Source organism: Notothenia rossii (genome assembly GCF_949606895.1).
Source record: "Notothenia rossii genome assembly, chromosome: 1".
NCBI lineage: Eukaryota > Metazoa > Chordata > Actinopteri > Perciformes > Nototheniidae > Notothenia > Notothenia rossii.
Genome location: NC_136912.1, coordinates 61,164,217 through 61,191,166, shown reverse-complemented (window position 1 = coordinate 61,191,166; position 26,950 = coordinate 61,164,217). Strand labels below are relative to the sequence as shown.

The following is a 26,950-nucleotide window of genomic DNA, read 5'->3' as shown; positions in this document are numbered from 1 at the left end:
CGCACTAGCCTGGCCTTAAAGGCACAGTCCGCTGCTGGAAGGTACAACCAACAAGCTATATGCATGTAGAGGCAGTTACAATCTACTTTTGGGGTTTTGTGTTTGTCAGAGGACAAAAATGGTCCACATTTGACACATTCTGTTTGCTCTTCTGCCCTCTGGTTGAAGCTTAAGGTCCGTTCAATCTAGAACAAATAGACTTAAATACAGCTTTTACCCAAGAGCCATACAAGAATAACGTCAAACATCAAACCAGCCATGTATTTATTATATTCATAATTTTTCATCTATTTATTTATTCATTCATTATTATTAATGTGATTTATATATATATTTATTTATCTTATTCATATATACATATCTATAAAATATTTGTATTAATTAATTAATTTACATATACAAAGGTCCAACTGAGAGATGCAAAATAAAATGTCCTGTTTTTTTATATATATTGTTAATTGTATGTATGTATGTAATTATTCTATAACTATTCTATAATATTATTATAATGTATATGTGAATGCAGTATGAGGATAGTTTTTTCTAAATGTATTTCGTTTTACCTGCATGATGCAATGACAAAAAATGAACTCTATTCTAGTAGGCAACTAAAAACTCCTTACAAATATATTTATATCTGTTTGGCAATCATTGTTATGTTTTATTTATTGGGGAGAGAGTTGAGGATAGCTGTTTAGGGCAGGACAGACCTTTACGTGATAATAAGGAAACTGCCTTTTAGCGCCCCTCAAAATAGCACCACTTCTCACTTGTCTGAATATCTAATACTGGATGATAAAGTACTTAATTTTTTTTCTTGAAATAGTTCAAGTGTTAAGTAAAACAAAACCAACCATACAGCAGAATGTCCCATTATAAACTAAGGTTGAATGAGATACCGAATGCAATGAATACTGGCCAACCTCAGAAATGACACTTTGACAGCACTATACCATGTGTTCCATTAACAACCCATATGCACACAGGACAACATTTTAATTCATTAAAAACAGACGTTAGTACACACCAGTGGACACACACTGACAGCGGCATACTATATGCGTGCCCTATGGCCAAATCCATTGTAACCAAACGATAAATACAGCTTCGCGTCAGCAGCTCTGCATATTTAAAGCCACTAATGGCTTCCTGCAAAGCGCTCGCTCTAACAGACACACAAACACACACACTAAGCCGAGGAGAAAAATCACTGGTGCGAAATTAGGGAGTTCTGTCAGCAGAGCACCATCTCCAAGCGAACAGGTGCTGCAATGGCTGACTGGGTCAACTGCTCACTTTAAGCAACGGATGCTAACTTGCCCGCTGGACAACATAATAATGAGTGTGGGAGACAGTTGAAAGTTATTAATGACTTAACACTGCTTTTGTAGTCTTCTTGTCAATAATCGTTTTAGTTGTGTAGTACTGTATCTTGTGGAGCCTTGTGGATGGGAATCACCTTAGGTCTGTCAATTATTCTCATCTAAACCATGGTATGTGGTAGAAGTCTTTTTTCCTCAGGAATGTTCCGTACCGAGTGAAATGTCAGGCAAAATGGGGCAGCCACGATAAGAGCTTGTCAAAATCTTCAGGGATGATTTTTTAAAGGTCTTTTCGAAGTAATCACTAAAGAATAAATATAAAAAATGAACACACCATACAGTGACAAAATGACCAACACCATTGGTCAACATGGTATGTAAACGTTCCCTGTCATTTGGGAACATTTTACAGTTTTTTACAAATGTCACAGACCAATCTATAGAGGCTTGATTGAAAACTAAATTCTTCCATACATGAGCGTTAATGGACTTATATTAGTAGATATCCGCAAATCAATTGAGGCTCAATCTAATCAAACAGAACTGCTCTTCTTCCCAATCCATGAACTTTCTATTAACATCGACACAGCTGTTGTTTCCCTCGACTGCATAGAATCTGGGACTGACACTGGACTACCAACTGTCCTTCACTTCTAACATCGCTGATACAACCCGCAGCTGCAGATACACTCTTTGCAACATCAGGAGGATACATCTCTTACTGACCCAGAAGGCAACGCAGGTTCTGGTCCAGGTTTTTCTGGCCTACCTTGCTGAGACAGAGTGATTTCATGTCTACATCCAGAACATGGTTAAACCACAATCCAGCATTTGAACTTCGCTCTGCATCAACCAATTGGCTTGTGACTGCCTCAATGAAAGTTGGACCCAAGTACCTCTCAACTCTAACACGCCTGTTTGCTATCCTAGCTCCAAAATGGTGAACCGAGCTCTCCATTGACATCCGGACAGATGAAAGGCTACATATCTTCCATCACAAACTAGAACCTACCTGTTTTGCCTGTACCTTGGCCATTCATTAAAAAAAATAAAAGGTTGCTTTGGATAAAAGCATCAGCTAAATGAACTTGCACATTAACCAATAAGGCCATAATATATGTTGCACGATCAATTCAGTTTGGTTTCTTGCATGTGAAAATCAAATACATGGAGCCTACCTGAATGGCGCACAGGCTGCACAGTATATAAGGCGGCTACGCCTCCTGACTGTCATCCTACACCCTCTTCAGCGAGCGGCATAGGAAAGACAGGGCCCCAAGGTAGAGGGCTCCGCCTGTGCTTATAGAACTAGGGTTCCAATACGTAACCCACCGTTTCTCAACACCGAGAGGCCCAACACAGTAAAAAGCTAGCTCATCAAAAAGACAGAGAGAGAGACGGGGGATAGTTTGTATACAGGTCCATTCCCACCACTTCATTGCCAATGTCTTTATGCCATGAACTTCAGCTCTCCAACATGTTTGTCATCGCCTACCAGTACCGGAATCTGCCTTTGTTTTTTACCATTGCCTGTTTTCCCAAAATATGATTCAGCTTAACCCATTTTGCCGAGTTTGCCAGCAGGAATCTTTGCGTTTTTGCTCCTCTTTTTGTAAGTAAAGACTTCAAACCTGCCTATGTTGAGTCATGCTTTTATTTATTTTTTGTCTCAAAAGAGAGATATTCTGAAGCAGTTCTTTGAGAAAAAATGATCCAAAAGTCTTCTGAAAGTTCAGGTATGATCTTAGCTACCAGGAGCGCTTGTCCCCCAGTGACGCAAATGTGTTGATTAAAGGTTATAAATGTTTGTATGTTAGTAGCTCAAGTTTACTGTGTTTGTCTATAATTGTGACTTGGATGAGGATCAGATCACATTTAATGACCAATTCATGCATCGTGTACTTGGCTTGTTGTCCACTTTATAAATCACGATTTGTGCAGGACCTTAATGTCTTTAGCTAAAAGGTTCAATGTTCAAGGTTATTTATTGTCAAACTAACATAGCTACAGAGTAATTATGTCGTTGAAAATCTTAGGTCACAGGCTTAACATGTTAACACTGACATTTCAGCACTAAAATAATTTCGTGAAGCACAATTGCTCTGCTGGGATCTAGTAAATGTTTTCATTGCCTGATTTCTATCTCTCAGATGTTTTTTCAGAAGTTTGCAAGACAACATATTTTCAATTTGAACAAATTAATATATAACTCATGTTACAACGATTAAGGTCTGATTGATTAATGAGGGAACATTGTTCTGTCTCCGCTTCTTGAGATTCACTTTCAAGCTGTTATGCCCATTGTTAATACACACACACAAATACACACATGGAAGTCTAGTACTGTAAATCAAAAGGCGGATATAGCCCTATTTTCTTGTTCTTGCATATTCAATAAGAAAAAAAACCTGGAACGAAAACTACGTGGCAATGGAATCATTCCTTTCATCAAAACAAATGACAGCATAATCTCATTTAGCTCAGAGGCAGCAAACCTTTGTTTCCGTCATGTGTCACAAAGTATACCTGCCCTCAGGGTGAGGCCATGGCTCCGTACACAGGAGGAAAAGGAATTAGGAATTATACTGATGGGAGAGATGACGAGGAGATCAGAAGATAATTTGCCATGATAGATTTATGAAAATGGTGTAGTAAGTAGGGCAAATCCCAGAGTCCAAGTATAAGCATTGCAATAGATTTTCAACAAATACATGTATCAGTAGAGGAAGAACAGAATATGCAAACAGCAAATCCAACAAATCGAAAATACTGGTGTTGAATGGACTAGATATAAGATGAGAAGTTTGTCGCTGCAAAAGTATTTGTGGATAATCAAAATAATAGGTCAGATATCGCAACGTCCTTGAAAAAAAAAAAACTTTTATGGTGGTTCTTTTCCAGGTACATTTAGTTGGAATATTTTGGTTGTGCTTTTGAAGAGGAAGATTGAAGATTCAAAATATTGTCATTATGTAGTACAGGTACTATGTAACGAAACGGTTTCTCTGCATTTGACCCATCCTAGTGTTAGGAGCAGTGGGCTGTGATTATGTACGGTGCCCTGGGAGCAGTGTAGGAAACGGTGCTTGCTCAGGGACACCTCGGTAGCACTTGGTCTTTTCGGGACTTGAACTGGTGACCTTCCAGTTGCCAAGCCAAGTCCCTATGGACTTCGCCACCACCTTCCTTTTACCTACTTCATACTCCATAATAAAAAGAAGGACAAATCAAAACCAATGCTCAGGGATACAAATCCAGCCCTTGGATATGAATGTAATAACTGTAGTTAACAAAGCATACATCAGCTGCACAAACCACTTATGTACCAGTTATTAACTTAACTAAATACCAATGAAACCAAACAGATCAGATTTTAAAGGGGACCTATCATGCAAAAGGCACTTTTGTATGTCTTTTATACATAAATATGTGTCCCCGGTGTGTCGGGGAACTCACGCAGCATCAGAAAATAATCTCTCTTTTCCTCCGTACCCAAATCTCTAAAAACGGGGCTACAACGGAGCTGATCCAGATTTGCGTCCGATATGACGCAATATCGGAAATGTAGGCTGGCTTTACACCCACGGCTCTATCAGAAACGTTGCTATCAGAAACAATGCCCAATTGTTTTGGACGTGATATGGTCGGCGTTTACATTAGCATCGCTAACACTCAGAGCTAACCTGTACTGCACAGAGCATGTGTGTGAAGAAGCAGGAAATAAAAAGGAACTCACCTTGTGGTATAACCGGCAAGAGAGAAAGCCTTTGAGCTCCATACTGTTTCAGAAATAATCCTTGATAATCCATGATATGGCGTTTCATCACGGCAGTATTTAGTTTAGACAGTAGCTGCCGGGCCCCGCATGAGCTCAGCCCCCTCCTTTTTTTTGGATATGAGGCATGGCTAGAATGGGTGATCTGTTTGGTATTTTGAGCAAAACACTTCATAGACATGTTTTTTATATATTTGTATATATCTGAGACCTATGCTATTGCCTAAAAATAGCATGATATTTGCACTTTAAATCAATCCTTAGAATAAGAACCATACATAACTAATGATCTGGAAAATCACAAGCAGCTAATTCAATAACCAAGAGGACAGACAGAAGAAGAAGAGGACACAAGAAGAATAGAAAAGGAAAGGGAAGAAGGAGAAAAGAAAAGCAGTCCGGATTTGTCCAATTCTAGTGTTGGCACTCAAGTTAAATCTCAGAATGTTACCAGCAGGAATATGTTGCAATACCAGGAGCGATTAATGCATAAAAAGAAAGAGAGAAAGAAAGATGTTAAAACGTTCCCAACATAAGACTTTATGCTAAGCTAACGTCAAGGGTAAATAAGTGCAGCAGCACATGTAACCAACAACATTTAGTAAGTAGCCTAAACTTGTGTTATCGCCAAGAAAAGAGAAGAACATGACAACAGTGTTTGTGTTCCAAACGCAGCAGGTTCCTTACCTAGGACGCCCAGCCGGTAGTTGACAGTCATGACAATCACATTTCCATAGCTGGCCAGGATGCTGCCGTCAAACATATTCCCTGTTCCTTCCATGTAGGAGCCCCCATGGATGAAAACCATCACCGGCTTGGGGCTTCCACTCTCCCTAATGTCTGGAGAAGGGGGGAATAAGAGGAGGAAGAGGAGGAAGTGGAGAACGAGTGATTAGATGACAGATTGAAGGTGACAGCCAGAGATGACATTTCAACACTTTAGGGGGCTTTGGCTACCTTGTTTATTTTATTTTTTTCTGGGTAATATTGGCACACTGACTTTTTAACATGGAGATCTTGTTAGTTTGAGGCGTCAAACCAGTCATTTTTCGACTAACACTTTTTGTTTGTGTTGATTGAGTTTTCCTTATTTATGTATATTTAAATCCATACAGGTGTTAATGAAACAGGATATTAAGTACCAGGGCTTTTAATTTTCCTCCAGGCAATGAACTGTCAACATGCAAGAGTGGCAATCTAACCTGTCATATCATGTTGAGGTAAAACTGCGATTAATCTGGAGGAAATCTAATAGAAAATGGCATATTAGGTTGAACGATTTTGTGGACAAGCGCCGCTCTATTGAAACGTTAATTTGTATTCAGGTTAGCAATTCGCAGTTGTTTAGCTGTAGGAAAGGTTTGCCTTGATTTTGTGAATATAAATGAGCCCAGTGGCAACAGAAGTAAAAACTGAATGGGACACTTGTCTTTCATAAATAATTTAAAGGCTTTGTTAATTTGAAGGACAGGATGTTGATGCAGCTTTTAAATTACAACTCAATAATTTTCATACATTACAGTGTGAAAAGACCATGTGTACAGTAGCAAGGTTTACTTTCTTACATTTAATACAAATCTGTAAACTAACCTAAGAATCATATAATAAAGAAATGTAACCGGATAACTTCCTGTTTCAGATAACCCAACCCTACCTCAATATCAAATGCAATGAAAATAGAGCAATAAAACTCCCTCTGGAGGGAAATGTGGGGTTTTAGCCTTGCAGACCCTTTCGATGCACTAACAGCTATAACACACATCAGGAAAGAGAGAACCCCAGAATGAATAACAGGGCCTCTTTAAAAGGTATTGTAACTCTGTAATCCTTCTAGTAATCCCCATTTTTTAAAGTTGTACCAGTAATACGATTATGCATTTTTGTATGTAACTGAAAAGGAATACAGTTACCTTTTTTATATCCTAATTATGCAATCCAATTACTTGTAATCCATTTACTTCCCAAGCCTGTATATAGCTACATAAAATATGCAGAGGATGATGAGTATTCATACTGAAACGCCTTACATTCCAACAAAGCAGGAGATGGTTCCTGAACTTTCTGCACATAATAATATTTTCTGTAGGTGTGTAAAATATTAAGTCAAAGTAAGGGGAATCTTGAGCCAGTTGTTAGAGGAATTAGCCGTATTAAAATGGGTTAAATCTGGCAGATTATAGGGGAAGAAAGGAGCTCTGGGTTGTAAAGATGTAGCCCTTGACGCGGTTCTATCACTTTCTGGATTGTGAGCAAAAAGCATGAGACGACTCGCAGATCTAACAGTATGCTGCAACCCACGTTCAAGACACTTTCATCTTCTGCATCTCCGAGACGATGCTTTTCATCTGGCTTCCTAACTATCTCCATCGGTACATGGCGCGGCGCACATCGTTTATCCCACTGATGTTTTACCACTGAGGGACTCGGGGTCCAGAGAGAGACCAGTGAGTCTGTGCGGAATTAAAAATTAACCAAGCAAGAAAATAGAAAAGCGTTACCTTTGAGACAAGAGAGTTCAAAAGAGATCTTCAGTCGTTAAGGGAGCCAGAGAGGCAGAACATTAGTGTTTGTGTTCTAAAGTTCTCCTACAGTGTGTGTTTAGAATGCACGCAACCCAACGGCTGGACAAAATAGTGCGTACACCTCTGGAGAAAACTTCAACTCTGGATGACCTGGATCACAGTAACAATGTGGCACATTTATGCTTTTAAATTTTGGAAAAATATGCTTCTGTTAATAATGCACAGCACTATGCTCCCTTTGATTAACTATTATCTTATAATAACACTGTGTTTTAAATATTAACAACGCTACTCTGGCAACAAACAAAAAAGTGGGTTTACCCTCAACTCGCTTGTGTATGACTTTTTTCATGATTATTTCTCATCTTTTATTTTATTCATAGAGTAAGTGAAGATACACAGGAAACAGTAATAAAGGGGCAAAATACAGCAAATTAAAGGTTAGGTTTGAACATTTAAAAGATTACTGAGGAAATATGACACAATGCAGCGGAAATTACAGATGGAAACTAAATATAACAGTGTTTCTACATATAAGACTACATAGAAGATCAAAAAGACCCATCCTCAGAAAGAATATCTTAACCCATATATTGTGTATGGGTCTCTTGTGACACTTTTGAAATTTGAATTATATAATAACTACCCTCTAGTTTTTTTATCGCAACAAGGCTTCCTGATATCTTCCACAACAGCTATATAAACACCACAAAACTAATTTTTTGGCCAAGTCTGAAGGTCTCTCTAAAAAAAAGTGTATAATTTGGTTTGACTTTGACTTTTTTGGGGAAATTGGATTCTAATATTAGTCTATTATAGTCAGATAAAAATAATGATCCACTCTCTTCACAGTAGGGAAAACAATGAGTGAATACATTATAAGTTAGTTATGATGTAGTAAAAACAATATTGTATGATAGTCATTATTTTTGAGTGTTTTGGACTGAGATAAATCATGGATCAAAATTGACCCGCGAACACCATGAACGGAAACAGCTTTCGAACACAACACAACACAAGGGTTGATCGACAATCCACGTATAGGCAAAGTGCAGTCTCCTTGTGTGTTTGTGTTTGTCCTTTCCCTCCATTTCTCTCGGTGCACAGTTCATTACATCACTTCTATCATTCTCTGTCCTTTGTTTGTTTTTTTTACTCCTAGTTTTTCTGATCCCTATTTTGCAGCAGGAAGCGGCCACAAAGTAGCAGCACATCATAACTCTCCTCTGGATGGCTTGACAAAAAAGGTCTGGGGATTATGGAAGTAGTGTGTGTGTCCATGTGTGCGGCTCACAGTCCAGATATACTCGTGTACCCTCGCAGAAGAACACTTAATGCGCAAATCGTCAACATATTAATGATGGTTATTAGCCATGATGACAATGGTGATAACCATCATGTTAATAAGGCTGATCACAATAATAATGTTTCCTATTCCAGTGATGGAAAACATGATGATGATATTAATAAATGGATGGAAATGTTTATCCACGTTATGGTAGTAAAGATGTCGCTGACAACAACTCTGGCACTGATGATGGTTTTGATGACACAACCATGACAAGGATGATTATGATGGTGGTGTTGGAAGTTATGTAGATGACATTGATAATGGAATCAACCATTATGGTGCTGCTGATCTTAATGTTGATGCCAAACCATGACATTGATGATGTTGATGAACATATCAATGGAAACCATAGAAACAATGGAAACCATAAGTATGGACATAAAGCCATAAATGACCATAAATGATGATGTGGAAGTCAACCACAACAATGATGTCAACGAGATGGTAATGCAAATATCATTCTGGTGTTGAACATTGTGCTAACAATGAAAACAACCATGCAGTTGATGATGATGTTGATGTCCCAATGACAAAGATGATTATGATGGTGGTGGTGGATGCAACCATGATGGTGCTTCTGCTGATGCTGATATTGATGTTGAAGATAAACCATGACATTGATAATGTTGATGTGCATAGCATCCACAACGGTAAGATAATGCCAGCCAAGGTTGGCCTCAAAGTCACAAACAGCCATACAGCTGTTAGATGTTGATGACAGCAACAACCAGGTGATGTTGTAGTTTATGCAACTGATGGTGACAGCCACAAAAGTAAAGATGATTTTGATGAAGATATAAGCTAATAAGCTAATTAGAAAAGACAAGATCACGGTGTTGATACCAAGATGGTAATGCTCATCGACAAGATGATGCTAATAAGAAATAATGATGGCTGACGATGAGTTTAATTTTACAGCCATGATAATTATGATGATGAAGAAGATGACATCAAAAGACTTAATTCCAAAATGTAAAATGATGATGATGATGAAGAATAAGATGAAGATGATTAATGGCTCTGATTCATGTATAAATGGTATCTTAAAGCATAAACATGGATTATTTCACATCTAGTTTCTCATATCTGTATACTCTGTAGAAGCTGTATGGTACCACACTGTTTCCTGTTTGTGAATATGTGCTCTCAAGTATTACATTAATATATTAATTTCTGCTGCAGTGGGATCCTTCCAGCGTGGCTGTCTCTTCTTGTTCAGCTCTGAAGGTCAGCAGTAATAAGGTAAGGTTAGCAGGAAATTTTCTTGGCAATGTTTGAACATTTGATGGATTTACCTGAATATACTGTCTCAAACAAGCCCCGGTGTGTGTATTGAACACACTGTACCTCGAGGTTTTAGGTGTATGCAATCCAGCTTGCTACGGTTCCCTGGCATATTTTAATGGGCTGCCAAAGCAAGACTTTGAGCAGAAACATCTGAACGCCTCTCTCCTTGAATGATCAATTCATCGTCATTGTGCTGATGGCAGAATTCATGTTCTTCCGTAACTTGCAGATCGATATCAATTTGTTCTTAATTATTTTTGTTTACATACTTTAACCTTAAGTTATTTTAATAAAGGGATTAGAAACAGGTGGGAATTGTAGTCCAAGGTTTTTTGCAGCAAGATGAAAGCTTGCTTTGAGAAGAGCCACAATGAGATGCTACCTTGTAGTGATTCAACCATTCAATCCTTCCAGGGTTGAGTGTGGGTGAGTTTGTATAGGTTACATGCCAACATGGAGTAGATCTGCTTCCTTGAGGATGAGGTTATGATCAAAGAGAATCAGGTGCTTTAGATTGCTCTGAGCAAACCCTGAGAGATGCCCTCGGGCTGTTGCAACAACTTCGGTATCCTCTCCCTCTGCCGGTGTAGAGGACTTATCAAACCAAAAGCAAACACAAGGAGCAGAGGTGTTTTTTTGTAATCTTGGCTCCAGCCTTTTGCTGCAGGGAGCAAATCCACAGGGTGTCTCTGTAGAAACCAACAGGAACAAAATGAGGCCCTGTGGTGAACGCCAATGCAAACGCTTCTCGATGAAATGCTCTTGTGTAATCAGTGCAACTGTGCTGATGCAACTTATTGTTGACATGTCTAAGATGACATCAGCACACTCGAGGAATAACATGCAGATTTTGTGGCAAATTCACTTTCTCCATAAGCAACAGCATATTTGCTTTACATTGTATTACATCTGCAAATAAAGGCTTATAAATTAGATAAGTGTTTTTTTGGATGAACCCTCGTTTTTTACTTTTATTCATTGCATGTCATCAGTGATCTATAGGCACTGTGTATTGAAATAACCTATCTTTATTTTATTCTGAAAAGTGATCGATTACAAATTGGAGAGTAATTATCATCCTTTTAAGACCTTAGAAGTTCATGTTGATGGAGTAACCATACAGTAATAACCTGTTTCACATTTGCAAAGACCAAAATCCAATTCTGTCTAACAAATAAGGAGGCTCTGATTCAACATCTTTGGCAGTTATTGAACGTTATCAAAACCAAATATAATACATGTTGTGCTTTATGATAATTTTGTTCCAATAAATAAAATAAAAACTAGAGACTGTCTACAAAATGAGTCATTTCTCTCGATCCCTATTACAAAATGCCAAAATGTTCAGCAGAAGTGAAAACAATGTAAAGGCTGGTGAAACAAACGGTTGGTCTCTAAAGATTATTACCAATTTGATGACAACTTTATGGATTAGCTCAGAGTTATGTGTTGTCACAACCTACATTGAGCTCACATAAACTCATTAGAATCCTATGGGGACGTTACCCAGACGATGTCCTTATTTCATACAGTGTATGGGCTTTAGAAGCACAGTTATATAACGTATAACTGTGCAAAAAGCTTGGTTAGTAGTTTTTAATGGATGGTTGAGTCTGCAGAGTGTTTGATTTTTACACAGGAGACAGAGCCAGCTGTCAGAAACATTATTTCCAAATGCCTAAACATGACCCGGCTAGGGTTAGGGTTATCATCATCGGTCTGAAAAGCCTTATTTGAATGGTTAGAGGTTCATGTTTAGATTTGTTTTGAGAACATGTCAGTTTCAACTTCAGATGTCATGAAAACACCCTTGTTGAATTGCCGGATCTTAAATGAGAAGAGCAGTTTTTTTCTGCATTTGCAGTTGAATTGACCTTATATCTTACTTGGATGGCCCGCCAACGTACAGTATTTAACTGCTCTGCAGAGCCATTATTGGTTGGTTTAGCTTTTGGATTTGTTTTCCTTGTCAATAAAAGTAGTCTTAATCCTTCCATGTCATTGTTAATTTTGAGCAAACATAAATTGGTCAATTTTCAGAAGAGATGGGAACTAACTAAGTAGATTTACTCAAGTACTGGAATTAAGTACAATTTTGAGATACTTGACTTTACTTGAGGATTTCCATTTTATACTTTGTACTTTTACCACACTACTATTCAGAGGTAAATTGTGTACTTTTCCTCCACTACATGTATTTAATATCTTTAGTTACTTTACAGATGTGGATGAATAATGTGAAATATAATCAAGTGTTAAATCAGACTTTAGTTCCACCTGGAGTAAATCCACAAGCTACCCTGCAGTATACAAAGTCCTTCAAACTAGCTGCACCTTTACCAGCTTTGAGTTCACTTTCATGATCAATCATAACAAAACATATCATATCTATTATTCTGAAATGGACCAATCTGCACAATGACTACTTTTACTGTCGCTACTTTCACTATATTTTGATGAGAATACTTTTCTACTTTCACTTGAGGAACATTTTGAATGCAGGACTTTTACTGTAACAGAGTATTCCTACACTCTGGGACTATTACTTTTACTCAAGTACATGATCCGAGTACTGGATTCTCCACTGTTAAATTGTGAGCTGTAGTGGTAAAGGATGTTTGACTTTTACCCCTCTGATATCAAGCAGCCTCAATAGTTGGAGTTGAACTTGAAATATCAGCAGAGCCTGAGGACGAGGTAACACATTCCACAGTTGATCTTTTATCATCCTTTCCTCAGCTCCAGGATTGTCCTTATGCTGTCACAAAATCCATATCCGTGTGCCCTCCACACTCAAAGTGATAAATCCATAGTGTAGGAAGATTAATATCTCACAAGTAATGTCGTATAATGTTTTATATAGGGTACCAGGGGCCCTATAAGAGCCTTGTGGATCCCACAGTTCACGACATCTCCACTTCTGTACACCCACTTTTAACCACTCCAGCAATATCCGCTGTAAACTAACAAATCCTCAGCTCTCAGGGACTTTCCTGTTTACATCTCTATTCCCGGTACGAAAGGATTACAAACAGCAGCTTTACTGAGTATAAAGAGATTGTTAAATCCAAGATTTGCAGAGTGGGAAGGTTAGGTTCACTCATTCAGTCATGAGTTTGCATCTACAACGTGACAAGAGGTCAAACGTTAAGAATCACTGGACCCTAGCTGAACAGGGTTAGAGCAACATAATGACAGGGTGTGTGTGTGTGTGTGTGTGTGTGTGTGTGTGTGTGTGTGTGTGTGTGTGTGTGTGTTTGTGTGTGTGTGTGTGTGTGTGTGTGTGTGTGTGTGTGTGTGTGTGTGTGTGTGTGTGTGTGTGTGTGTGTGTGTGTGTGTGTGTGTGTGTGTGTGTGTGTGTGTCCTCCAGCATATTTCCGTATGTATTCAACTGGATTAGTTGTCTGCCCTGCATCTTTTTTTGGAGATAATATTTGAAGCTTGCCGGGATTTAATTCAATAGATCTATGTGACTCTCTAATCTTATTGGTGTGTGTGACCGTGTGTTTGAGCCCCCAGAAAACAGCGTAATGGCAAAGATCAAAGGGATCCGAATGGTTGTGAGCCTTATTTGGATGTAATTGCTGTTTACTTCGTCACATTATACAGTGAAGGTGCCTTATTAAGACGTTCTGCCTGTCATTGAAGATGCACTCGAGCGGCCTTAAGGGGATACGACTCTATCTCAGGCTTTATCATGGATATTTTATTCCTAATAGGAGTTTTCAAAGGACTGCTTGTTTACGACTAAGTAAAGGTTGATGTGTTTGTATTATTGAGATTAATAGCTCTCCAGAACACTGTTTTGGCTTCAAAATGGCAATTAATTTCAATATTAGGAGGAGGGATTGCAACATTTCGGCCTATAATCTCGGTTTGGCTCCCTTAACAGGTTAAGAAGCCCTTTTTTTACATGTTAGTGCCTGATTCTCATTTAGGTTTAAATACCTTAAAAGCGACAACAGAAGGTATTTTGGTGGTTTTATGACTCTGTGTCAGAATCGTAAGAAGATGTTTTTTAGTGCCAAACATTTAGTGAAGGCCATGGAAACATGTTGTAACCAACATGTCTAAAACATTGTTCTTACCTAATGTCAACAGGTACAGTGTGGTAAACAAGACTAGTGTGGATTACTTTCGTAGTAAGGGATCAATCAAGTCATAGTTAAACAAAACTTTGGAGTAATCACCTTAATCCATCCGTCCATCCCGGCCCCGGATGGCTGAACCTTAATCCCACTATAGAATCGTTTTCGATTGGTGTTAAGAGAGATCATTTCAAATATTTAGCACATATAGGATTTTTTGTCAGAATAATACAGAAACTAGAGCAAGGAGCTAAGGAGCACAATTTTAGTATGAATAGCTTAGTTTGTATCTTTATGATTGATGAAAAAGACCTTTACAGTATATTCTATCCTTACCTGTAACACCATTTTAATGCATATTGCTGCGTTAGTAATACAAAATACATGATTAACATTTCACTGCAGGAAAAAAGGAAATCCTAGTTCAAGGTTCACTTTTCCAGTGCTTTCAACCTCATCCTGTGGGCTTCAGCTGTTGGGTGGTACTGGGCAAATGCTATCTACTAATAAGGGTCCCAACATTTTCAGCACATTTTTTTCCTTATATTTTGATGTATCATTCTAAAGTAAAATTTGGCATGCAGCATTTTGATTGGTTTTGTGTATTTACACTTTTGATCTTCACTGTTATTGGAATGGAAGGGGGAAAACCAAAAAGCTTTATGTTATCATCAAATCATCTATTTGACATGTAACTAGGGTTAGGGCTCCTGATGAAACTTAGTACAAGTGCTACCTTCAACTTCCTCTTGACTCCGTGCATTAATCACAGAAACTCTGGTTCTGTGATTAATAGATATAATATTTCTGCCTCCTGAGCAGTTCAGTTTCCCTAAGATGCCTTTAAAAGTTAAATGACAATCTGCTGCATGAGAGGACCTCAACATTTAAAAATAACATAGTTGGATTGACACAAGCCACATGAGCAGTTTGTCTTAATGACCATCCAATAGAAACTTAGTATCTTTCATCTTTGTGTTTTCCTTGTGTGTTCTCCAAAAAAGAATCGAAACAGAGAGCCCAGATGACCACTTTAAACCATAATGACAGTAATGTCACTTGAAATCCGCTCTGCCCAAATGTTGGCTAATTATGGCCAAGTCTGTGAAGTCTGCTAGCCAGGCCAGCATTTTATATAGCAACAAAAAAAGTCATTTGGCTACCTAGAAGTTGGGTTTTGAATCTAACAGTTAGCTCACATCCTGTACTACTCAATTATTTTTGGATGTGTTCTCTGAGTTCATTTTAGACCTATCTTGAATAAGTTTGTCGGTTTGACGCCCAAAACATGAACAAGTCTTCAGTGTTAGTATAGTTGCAAGCCAGTCTTTTGAACATGATCTTAGTTTATACGACACGGTGTAAAAGAAAAGAGACATGCAAAAATGTGTTAAAACTGGCTAAAGGGTTAATAGTTAATTCATCTGTTGGTGGGATGCAACATAGAAAAGGAAACGTAAAAGGACACAGCAAATCCAAGCAGAGAATCTATGTTACGGTATTAATATCAAAGGATGGTGGTAAACATGTAAACTTTAGACATCAAGCTGAAAAGGACAAAACACATCCAGCCCAAAAAGAGTTTACGAGTAAAGAGCAAAAAGAAAATGTCCATCACTTTCAAAAAAAGGACAAGAAATGTAAGAAAATCAAAGAAGATAAAAATTTGAGGAGAAAGGGTAAGTTTGGATTCCCTTGTCATGCAAATCAGTTTGGCATCGGGGGTAAAAAATACCTTCGTCGTCCGTGCGGTCACTATCACCTAAATCATCAGTGTGTTTCTTTGTAAGGGGACCTATAGGACCAAGAAGGAGAAGATGGAGGAAAACAGGGTGATCAAGAACACACAGTCTTCAAAAGATGCTCTCAAAAGATAAGAAAGTATCAACAGTTAGTGTTTCTAGCCCCTTTTTTGGAAAAATCTTGGGAAAACATTACCACAAAGTCCACACAGTAGGAATGTACTGTATAAGAGTTCATTAAGAAAGTTAAGGAGCAAGAAAAGAGGGACTTTTAAAAAAAAAGAAGCAAAAAATTGAGGGTCAATCTCTTAGGGTCACAAGACATAAACTTCTTTGAAACAGTGCATACAGAAGCATCAATTAAACATATCAGAAATATCATAACATTTGGAAATGATCACTGTGGCAGAGACAAAAGCTGTAAAAGAAACAGCATTATAAAAAAAACACTCAACAGAAGCATGTGACAAACTCCCCCTGTTGTATTATCAGAGTGTGTAAAGTGTGTAACATAGAAACACGCACACTCAATGTCATGTATACATTTCACTGCAGGGGTGCTGCTGTGAAGCATAGCTGACATCAGAACATTTAAATGACGGATCGAGGTAAAGATGAGGACAGCAGATACGAAAAAATAGAAAATAGTTTTGTAGATTTATTTTGTAAACAAGTTTTCTCATTTTGCCAATGAAAACCACAGAATATAACGTGTTGGAAATAAACAAGTAAAACCTTGCACACAATTTCAATTTGGGTAATTCATAAAATTCGATATCAGATAAAACTAAATATACTTTCAATAGTTTTTGGGAAGTTTACATTTTGGGGAATTTGCTTTTCTGTATAGAGAGGACATGATGAAGTTACTACACCCAAGATATAACATGCTAATTATAGATTGCTGGAGATTGTGTTACCTTTGGATGGGACTTGTTGGCTAGGCTAAGCTAAGTGAATTGGCTCCTGGATGTAAAAATATAGTTTACATATTGACATATGAGTGACATCAATCTTCTTCTCCAACTCGCCACAAGAAAGCAAATAAGCATTATTGCCAGGTTGTCCAAAAATGTTCTCATGCATGGTGGTTTTCTTGTAAAGAGAAAAACCTTGGATAGTTGCACAGGGAAAGTGGTCAACTGCTTCTTTACTAAAACCAACACATTTTAATCTTAATGTAACTTTTGTGTACATGCAGACACATTAACACAGACTATCTTGAGCAAAAATAACAAAGACATACATATATACACTCAGACACAAACAACACACTAACGGAGAGGTACACAGATACTCAGAAACATATATGAATACATGCAGTCCTGAAATAAAAGCTGCATGACCCCCAGAAACATAGAACAACATACTGGGAAAACACACACAAGCACACACAAACACACACACACACACACACACACACACACACACACACACACACACACACACACACACACACACACACACACACACACACACACACACACACACACACACACACACACACACACACACACACACACACACACACACACACACACACACACACAAACACACACACGAAAGGCTACTTAACAACATGTGACACCAAGGGTCTTCGAATACCCAATCTACTATTTCAGAATGACCACTCCAATACTCTAAAACTATCTTCATTAGCCACCAAACCAAATACCCAACTATTCTGTGTACATCTAATTCCATCCATTTGACTTCATAAAACTCACAGCAGTCAATTTCAACATCAAAGGTTAAAAGGCGCATTCTGTGAATAAGGTCGATGTTGAAAAGAATTGTCTTTGTAAAAGGAAATAATTCAATAAAGATTTGCTGGTTTGAACATCTCTTTTTTGTGATACAGATTGGGAGATGAATCACTGGAAAGGTTCAAGATACTTTGAGTCAGAAGCTCATATTGATGAGTCATAATTCCTCCATCATTCAACATAGTGGTGGTTTATTTTAAGGGCAACCATTTCTCTCCGGTGACTTTAAAGCAGCCGGCTCCTTGCATATCATTCTTTCCTTGAGCAGTCTCCCAGCTCTGTTTTGTGAATCTGACAAGCAATTTGATAAGCTAGAGCTGACTTGTGCTTTCTATGTGCTGAATAAGCACCGAGACATGAGCATCGCTTCTTTAAAAAATGTGAAACGTCTAAGAAACACAGCCTGCTGTCTGGGGAAGTGTTACCTGTTTAGAAGGAGTATTGCATAGGGAGATAGCTTTCCAAGCAACACGCAAAGGCTCTGTGCAAACACTTAAACATACAACAAGCATTACAAAATATGATACTTTTGATGTTATTGCCATTATCCTTTTAATGTCCTTATCTTGGCCTATCAAAGCATGCGCACATGTTGGGCAAATTGGCAAATACAGATGACCCTAAATGCAGTTTAGCAGAAATATGACACTAGATTAATGACACTATTGGGGTTTGGATTAGTTTTCAATAAGCCTCACATTCACTATATGTTATCTGCTACCGGGTCGCAATGAGAACATTTTCTTGTCCTAATGTGTCAGGGTGGCATTTATTTGAAAGATTAAAGGAATAAAAAAAAGGTGGTTCACGATCAGCTCTTGCAACAACTGCAATGCTCCTTGGGGTAGAAGTCCCTGGATATCAGAAACAACATTAAACTGACAAAGAGAGACCTTGTGGCAAGGTCTAAATGCTGTATGACTTCAGTTTTTTTATTTCACCTTGTGGCATGCCTTGTTTCTGAGAATATTGTCTTATTCTACTGCCTTTATTGAAAACATCTCTAAAGTAACTTGTTAATGGAGTGATAGAATATTGTTCTCAACCATCTTATTTTGACTTCTACATAGTGTTTATACAAGAGTGCTTCCTAACACTAACCATGAACCTGCCTCCTATATGGGAATGGACTGGGGGATTTTCAGTCTCCTATCCAAAATTCCTTTAACAAAGTGTCTTATTTTTCAACTTTCAACGTTCGGAATGTTTGTGTTTGTTGGTACGTTCTTAGCATGACTTCGGGGCTCTGAATAATAAGTTAAGCATGTTGTCTTTGCGGCTCATTGGCTACAGTTCACTTTTATGCGCAAGCATTACAGAATTTCCCTAACTAATACCATGAGCAGACCTACTGAATGCAGAATCAAGTGTATATCACCAGTTTCTGACTTATGACAAACAACACTAAAATTAGTAAACCAAGCAAATTATCTCGCCTAATTAAGGCTTTACTTAAATAGCTATGGCATACAAGTGACCTTTATGCCTTTATTGGGAAATAACCAGCTCTTATGTATTTCACCTTTGTTTCTGACCGAGGGTTACTGCAACTTGTTTTTCAAGAATCATTGTATTGATCTGGGTCCAATACTTTTTGCTGTGCTTTTCACCCTTCCTCTAAAGGGGAATGTTGGTGTTGGTGGTGGTAGAAGTAGATGCCTACTCAAAACTTAGTTCAAACTTAAACTTAGATTTATAGTTGAACATTTCCTACACAATGTACATAAATATAATCATTGTCTGGTCCTTTAAATTGTAATATATTGCTCGCAAATTAATTGTATGAACAGTTCTTGAGAAGGAACCTTAGCCCTAAAGCTAACCCTAGCCCTAGCCCGATACATAACATGGGATTTGGCTGACACTGTTATCCAAAGCAGCTTACATGCACTTCAATACCGTAGACATGCCTAAGGTAATACTTACGGGGTTAAGTATCTTGCCCAAAGACACTTCAACATGTTCAGCATTTAGCCAGTTCTGAACAGACACCACACTGGTTGAAAACTATTTGTAAACCAGTGCCTTAGTGAAACAGGACAGAAAATGAGGAATTAGTTAAGGGCAACTAGAGACTGAAAAGAATCAAAGAAAATGTCTTTGATCGATGTGTCGGCTCTCCGGATGGCACATGTGCTGCTATTACAGTGGCATGTTGTTTGACTGAGGGTTAGTGGGGATCAGAGCAGACATGACAGCTGCATGACAGCTCCTATCTCTCACAAACACTCACACCTACACACACACAGACAGATAGTCGCCCACTCATGAATGCACTCACAGAGAGACATCACACAGCAATCAGGTGTCAATTCAAAACTGCCCAGTGGCAAGGAGGCCTGACACTGACCTGCACTCCCCTACCTGTCAATGGAGCATATGTGTGTGTGTGTGTGTGTGTGTGTGTGTGTGTGTGTGTGTGTGTGTGTGTGTGTGTGTGTGTGTGTGTGTGTGTGTGTGTGTGTGTGAGAGAAACCGGCGAGGTCTCAGCTGGCAGCAGTTCTGTTCACTGATTAGGAACTTGAAACTTTTCAGCTCTCTCCATCTGACTTTATGTCTGTCTTACCGCACTCTATATTTATTTTTACCTTCTCCGCTTTACATTCTAAGATACTCTGTTCTTTCCCAGAGTTATGCTCATGTTATGTCCCTTTCTTTCTCTTATTTATATTTCTAATGGCAACACCTTAATTGCCTTCTTTATCATTGTTGGAGAACTATATTTGTGCATGATACAAATGGAAATGGAAGTAATGACAGGTAGTAACCCCTCTCTCAGTCTTAAGATGGTACCAGGGATCTGACATGAAAGTCTTCATTCTCTGGCCTTCCAATGACTCTTTGTGGACCCTAACCCTAACACACATTTACATAACAAGGGACTGACATTGTCTCAAATGTACGAATCAGGGAACGCCATAATTGCTAGACCCAGTCAAATTCCATTATTACCATTAGTATTCTGGCTTTGTTTTATAGGGTTACACTAACAATGAATGGGTGTGCAACATAATTACAATGGCTACAAAGGGCCAACATGTATGGCGAGACACTTAACTCAAGTGGAAAAACTGGATTTGTAATCAGGCACTTCCGGCTTTTCCACCCCTTTATTGGCTACTACCTTGAGTCCTTCCGGTCACACAATGATTCAGATATTAAATCAGGCAAGTCAAGAAAAGGCTGATAGGTGGACTGTGTTAAGAATATATTTTCCTACCCTACAGTCAAAGATAAAACCATCACTCAATGACTAAAAGTAACATTTTAAAAACAAACAAAACAAATAAAACAGTGGCCTCTATTACTTTGTACATTGTAAGTGAGATCAGATTTGAAGCAAAATATGCTTAATTGCTTTATGACATTGAACAGTAAGTGAGACCTGTTTTTATTAACACTGAAGAAGCCTGGGAGCTAGTTAAGTCAGTCAACTCAAGCTAGAATGGCAAGTACACGTTACATGCATTATTCACAGATTATCCTAAGTCTTTTGTTCTATTTAAGATGCAATACTTTACAACTTTCCCTCTTCCTGGACAATCCACCCGTAAACTGGTTAGTTATTTAATCATTACTCCTTCATATTCTATTTAAAAAATATATATGCGGAGAGTGATGAGGTTGTGTTCTATAGTTGCCAAACTCAAACTATATCCTGCTGGTAATAAACATTTAAAACACAAGTTGTTCGACCAAACTGACATGTCTGGCATTGGTGGAGTGATTGAAGCAACAGTTATGATGTAAATGATGTATGTACCCACATCTGTGAATAACAGCAATATGGTAAATGTCAAACAAAGAAAGGCTATACAAAAAAGTGTATCTAAAATCTTACCAACTTTGTTTGGAAGTAAAACTGAAATTAATGATTGAAATGTGAGTAAAAATCTTTCATTTAACAGTCAATTGATCATTGATGTAAGTGGGTAAGGTTCAATGGTAAACCAGGTCAGTCTGTAAACTCATGTAAACAGATTGAGTAATAGTTAGAAAATTGGCCTTTGTTTTCAAATCTTCAAATATATCCATTGTTTGGATCCATGAGTCTGTAGTGAAATTGACACAACAGAGATAGCATCAGAAACAGCATATACAGACTTTCTGTATTCCTATTCAGTGCGTGCCCCATTCCATTATTCAATTCAGAAGATACGTATAACACAGTTGCTGAGTCTATAATCTATACTCCTGTCTTTTTCTGTCTTTCGCAGCTTGTTTTCTCTCTGTCCATCTCCCTCTTCTCCTCTCATAGATTCCTCTTTCCACCATCCGCATTGATCACAGACTGATGAAGAGGAGTTTCACGCTCTCTGACACTCTGCAACAATCCCAAAAAGCCGGTCGGGAAGCAAGGATAACTCACACACTTACACACTCTCTCACACACACACACACACACACACACACACACACACACACACACACACACACACACACACACACACACACACACACACACACAGACACAGACACACACACACACAGACACACACACACACACACACACACACACACACACACACACACACACACACACACACACACACACACAGACACAGACACACACAGACACAGACACACACACACACAGACACACACACACACACACACACACACACACACACACACACACACACACACACACACACACACACACACACTAAACCCTCAGGCATTCCCCTCTCCTGGATGAGGTAATTATTGTGAGCATAGTCTACGCATCGATCGCACATTCAGCACAAGAGCTAACCATACATACATATTGCTCTCAGAATGCATCAGTCAAGGTCCGCATCAGCATAGAAACACCGTGGCTTAATCAATCACCAATGCACATTAAAAAAAGGGGATCTAGCAGAGCGCACAGCTCAATGAGCCAAATAGGTAATCTACTACTGACCTTGGATAAAATCCCTACAGGCTGTAAACTATAAAAACAGAATATATTCCCCAAGGTAAAGAGGGAGTCTAATGCACTTCAGCAAACCTCTGACTGTGAGCAGTTAGTAAGCAGCAGGACTGAGCGTAATGGAAGTGTGATGGTGGGGATCATGTCTTAAAACACAGTATAAGGGGAAAATATGATTCTGACAACTGTAAAAAAAAAAAAAGACTTTGTTAATGCACTATGCTGCCTGGGGGGAACACTGGTTTCACAGATACCTCTCTATCTCTCTATATATATATATATATGGTAACACTTTATATTTAGGTACACAATAGATACAATTCACCATCAACTAGTTGTTAATTAACATGCATATTAGCAGTATATTGGCTATTTATTAGTCAATATACAACACTTATTAATGCCTTATTCTACATGACCATATTCTACAAGTAATAGGCCATTAGGTGAGAGTTTTTCCTCAATGACCCTCTAATTAGTGCCTATTTATTGCAAGTAAGGAAGTTGTTGTACATGAGTTTTGCTCTTAATATGCGCTGCTCAATATGGGCCACAAGAATAGTAATTCTCCCATAATAACACTTATAACAAATAAATTAGTATTTTTATCTAAGAATATGTTTTGGGGTATTGACAGTTCAGCTACCAATAGCAAGGTGATATTGACCTGTATGTTTCATATTTGCACATTTATATTTGTGTAAAATTCGTACTGAAGGTTAGACAGGAAACCGGGTACAGGAAGTAGGAGACATTTAACTGAATAGCATGGCAATAGACTACTACTAATTTTCCCTATGCAACCTGAATAGTAAAACGGTCAAGTCCTACAGAAAGCAATGACTGTAAGGATTAGTAACATGTATTGTGTTTATGTGATGACATTTCGAGATGTTTAAACTCAATCAGAAAATGCGTTAGTATTTGCACTAGCGTTAGCATACACGCTTTGTTTACACTTAGTGGTCCTATGTGTTAATCTGTGTATGTTACTCTTGCATACGAGATCGTTAAGTGCCTTGTAACTTATTTTTTCATAGTTTAACTCCGTTTGAATGTCAGTGGACTGCAAATAAGTCAATAAAGGAGCATGGCTGCTCATTCCCTGGCTCTCAACAGAGTTTGGCTGGCTGTTTAATCTATGTTCACACTGAGACAGTACAACACATAGAGAGGACAGTACACCTATTGTGTAAGTACATAAAAGCAGGTCACACATTATGATCACAAATAAATAAAATCTGTTAAAAATCTGTTTTTATGAAAAAGTACAGGCTGCTATGTGTTCTCAGACTTGGAGAAACTTGACATGTGTTGGTATGTGTCTGAACCTCTCTTTAGTGGTTCATTAATAAAACAGATATTTCAACATGTGCCTACTTTGTTCATTTACTGTTGAGGTTAATTTCAGTAGTTGTGTGCTATAATGTATTTACAAAGTGTGAAGAGGAGGCAACTTTAGAATATGGAACATGTTCAGGTCAATTAGAGTCAAACTACTAGCTTATTGGTTATGAACAAGACTTCACTTTAAAATAGGGAACATATTCTTCGATAGAAATACCTAATTAGTGTCAAACTACTAGAAAAAAAAAAGTTGTCAGTGGAGGAAATGCCTGCCTATGTGTTTCCACGGAAAGAGGCAGTGTGTGAAGAATGATCAAAAAGCAACATGATATAGAAAGGTGCCTACTTTCTCTCCTCTACACCTGGCAATCGCTGCCTTCAGTGCTTGCTGGATTGTCTGCTTGAAAATGTACAATACAGACATCAGCGAACGCCTCAGGGAGGAGGAGTGGGTGGATGGTTGGGTATACAAAGTGTGTTACTTTGATATAAGAGACTGCTATTTGCATCTTTACCATCTCATACCAACTCTCAACTATGCTTTTGTTTAACCAAGTATTTCCCTAACCTTGACCAAGTTCTCTCAGGCTAACACATTTAAAGTAGCTATTCAACCATTTTAATTATCCCCAAAACACACTGTGTTGCCGTATGAAAGTTGATGAAGTGCAAAGTGGATTCCAGCATCTAGTTTAGATCTTTGTGACCATTTCCAAATCGTTTTGAATGCATACTTTGCATATAATTGCAATGAGAGAGGTTTCTGAAAAACCATCTAAACAGTTGTGCATGAGAGAGCTGAATAATGCTGCCATTTATTCAGACTGTGGAACAAAGTGTGTATGAGGTGTCTGGGAAATGAGTAAAATGTGTCATGTAAATGGGAAAATGTGTCCTAGCATAGATCATAAGATTATGCAATCCCAAAGGGGAGTTTGTGTGGGGGGGTGGAGAGAAAAATGATGCATTAATATCCCAGATCATCATCAGGCTCTTTGCCTGTAGCAGGATAAGTAAGATTAGGCAGAAGAGACACAGATAGGGTAGAAAATGATTTGGTTCACCCCCATGAGCGGAACGGAACTAAATGTGAAAAAAAGTTGTTTTATAAATGAGAGTAAGAGCATCTTATTTTATGTCCATAGAAGATTATGGCAGGAAAAAAGTGAAAAGCCCTGGGGAGAATGCTAGACTAAACAAATGTTGCTCTCTCTGTGTTGTTGTGTGGGCGAGACCTGCAGTAAGACCTCTTCTGCAACAAGATAAGGACAAATAATGAAAACAGACATGTGTATAAACACAATTCCATTCCCTCTAGATCTCAGTAGGTCACATAATCATTTATCACTGTATACTTCTCTTGAAAATTGCTCTGCTCAATGTATTTCCATGAATTTCATTGTTTTGCATTCATATTAAATAAAACGGTCCTCTTTCATAACCATTTTTTTTAAGAATATCTGAAGAAAATAAACCCTTTGAATGAAACATGCCAGGCACATACTGTAACCCAACATCAATGTGAATAATTTAAACTCTTTAGTGGTCACATTTGAACAACATACAGTAAACATGACCAACTATATCTTAAAGAGAACATATTCTGCTAATGTTCAGGTTCATATCAGTATGTAGTGTCTCTACTGGGACATGTCTCCATGCTTTAATGTTCAGAAAGCTCTGTATTCTTCTTTTACTGCCTGTGCTGATGCACCACTTTTCACCCTCTGTCTGAAACCAGAGCCCAGTCTGCTCTGATTGGTTAGCTGGCCGGCTCTGTTGTGGTTGATCAACCGCTTAGAGAGGTGCTGGAAATGCCCCGCCTCTTAGTTTATCAAGTTCAAAGTGTTGGAGCGCTAGCCAAGAGAAGCGCAAGTGTTACTTAGTGATGTCAGTATACAGAAGTAAACAATCATAGGCTATAAGGCCTGGGGGGGGGGGAATGGATGTGTGGGAGAGAAACTCCCTCTGGAGGGAACACAATGACTTTAGCCTTTGCAGACCATTTACATGCACACAAACCTAAATAACACACTACAGGAGAGGGAACACCTCAAAAAGCATAATAGGGCCTGTGTCATTTTATCAGAATTTGCACACACACACACACACACACACACACACACACACACACACACACACACACACACACACACACACACACACACACACACACACAGACACACACACACACACACACACACACACACACACACACACACACACACACACACACACACACACACTTTGTTGAGCATAGCTTCTTGGTTTTCTATAGCCCTCATGAGAGACCTTCACTACTGATGACGCAGCAGCATTTCATTCCCTCGAAGAAATCCGGGCTGTAATTACACTTTGGTGAAAACGTAATAAAGGCATAGCAAATTGGTAGTGGGACTATATGTAGGTAATTTCTAGGGGAAAGGTTGTTATTCTTGAACCAATATTGAGACTAATTTTAACCAATGTATTATGCTGTTGGTTAAAACAGATAGAAACTCTTTAGCCTAACCTGGTTAAGCTACAAACCAAAGAGGTCAACTCCTGCTGTGAATACGTAAATGCCATTTTGTAAAGAAACTGTTAACTCACACATTGTATTAGGCATCCTAGAATATCCTTGTGTGAACATGTACAGTGACAGGCCAGTAAAACAGCTGCAACATGATGCATTTGACACATAAAGGCGTCAACGCCCTCTCTGATGTCCCTCTCACCTTGTCTTACACCACTGCGACATTTGTTGTTGCTTTTCTTGCTTCCAGCTGCCACCCATTTAATCACCTCACAATATATTCCTATTTGCATCCTCCTACTTTCTTCTACGAGTAATTT

The 26,950-nt window shown here is 38.4% G+C and overlaps 1 protein-coding gene across 2 annotated transcripts in view; it reads right to left on the bottom strand.

Annotated features, from left to right (window-relative positions):
* Nucleotides 1–26,950, bottom strand: part of nlgn1 (neuroligin 1) — a 462,861-nt gene that overhangs the window by 230,506 nt on the left and 205,405 nt on the right. Inside the window, exons 3-4 of one of the 2 annotated variants that reach the window (XM_079674266.1) lie at nt 16,081–16,140; nt 5,785–5,937 (exon numbers count right to left, since the gene is read on the bottom strand). In XM_079674266.1, coding sequence (XP_079530392.1) covers nt 5,785–5,937; nt 16,081–16,140 — 213 coding nt within the window. The remainder of the gene's footprint in view (nt 1–5,784; nt 5,938–16,080; nt 16,141–26,950) is intronic. The other variant, XM_079674267.1, reaches the window with a different exon arrangement.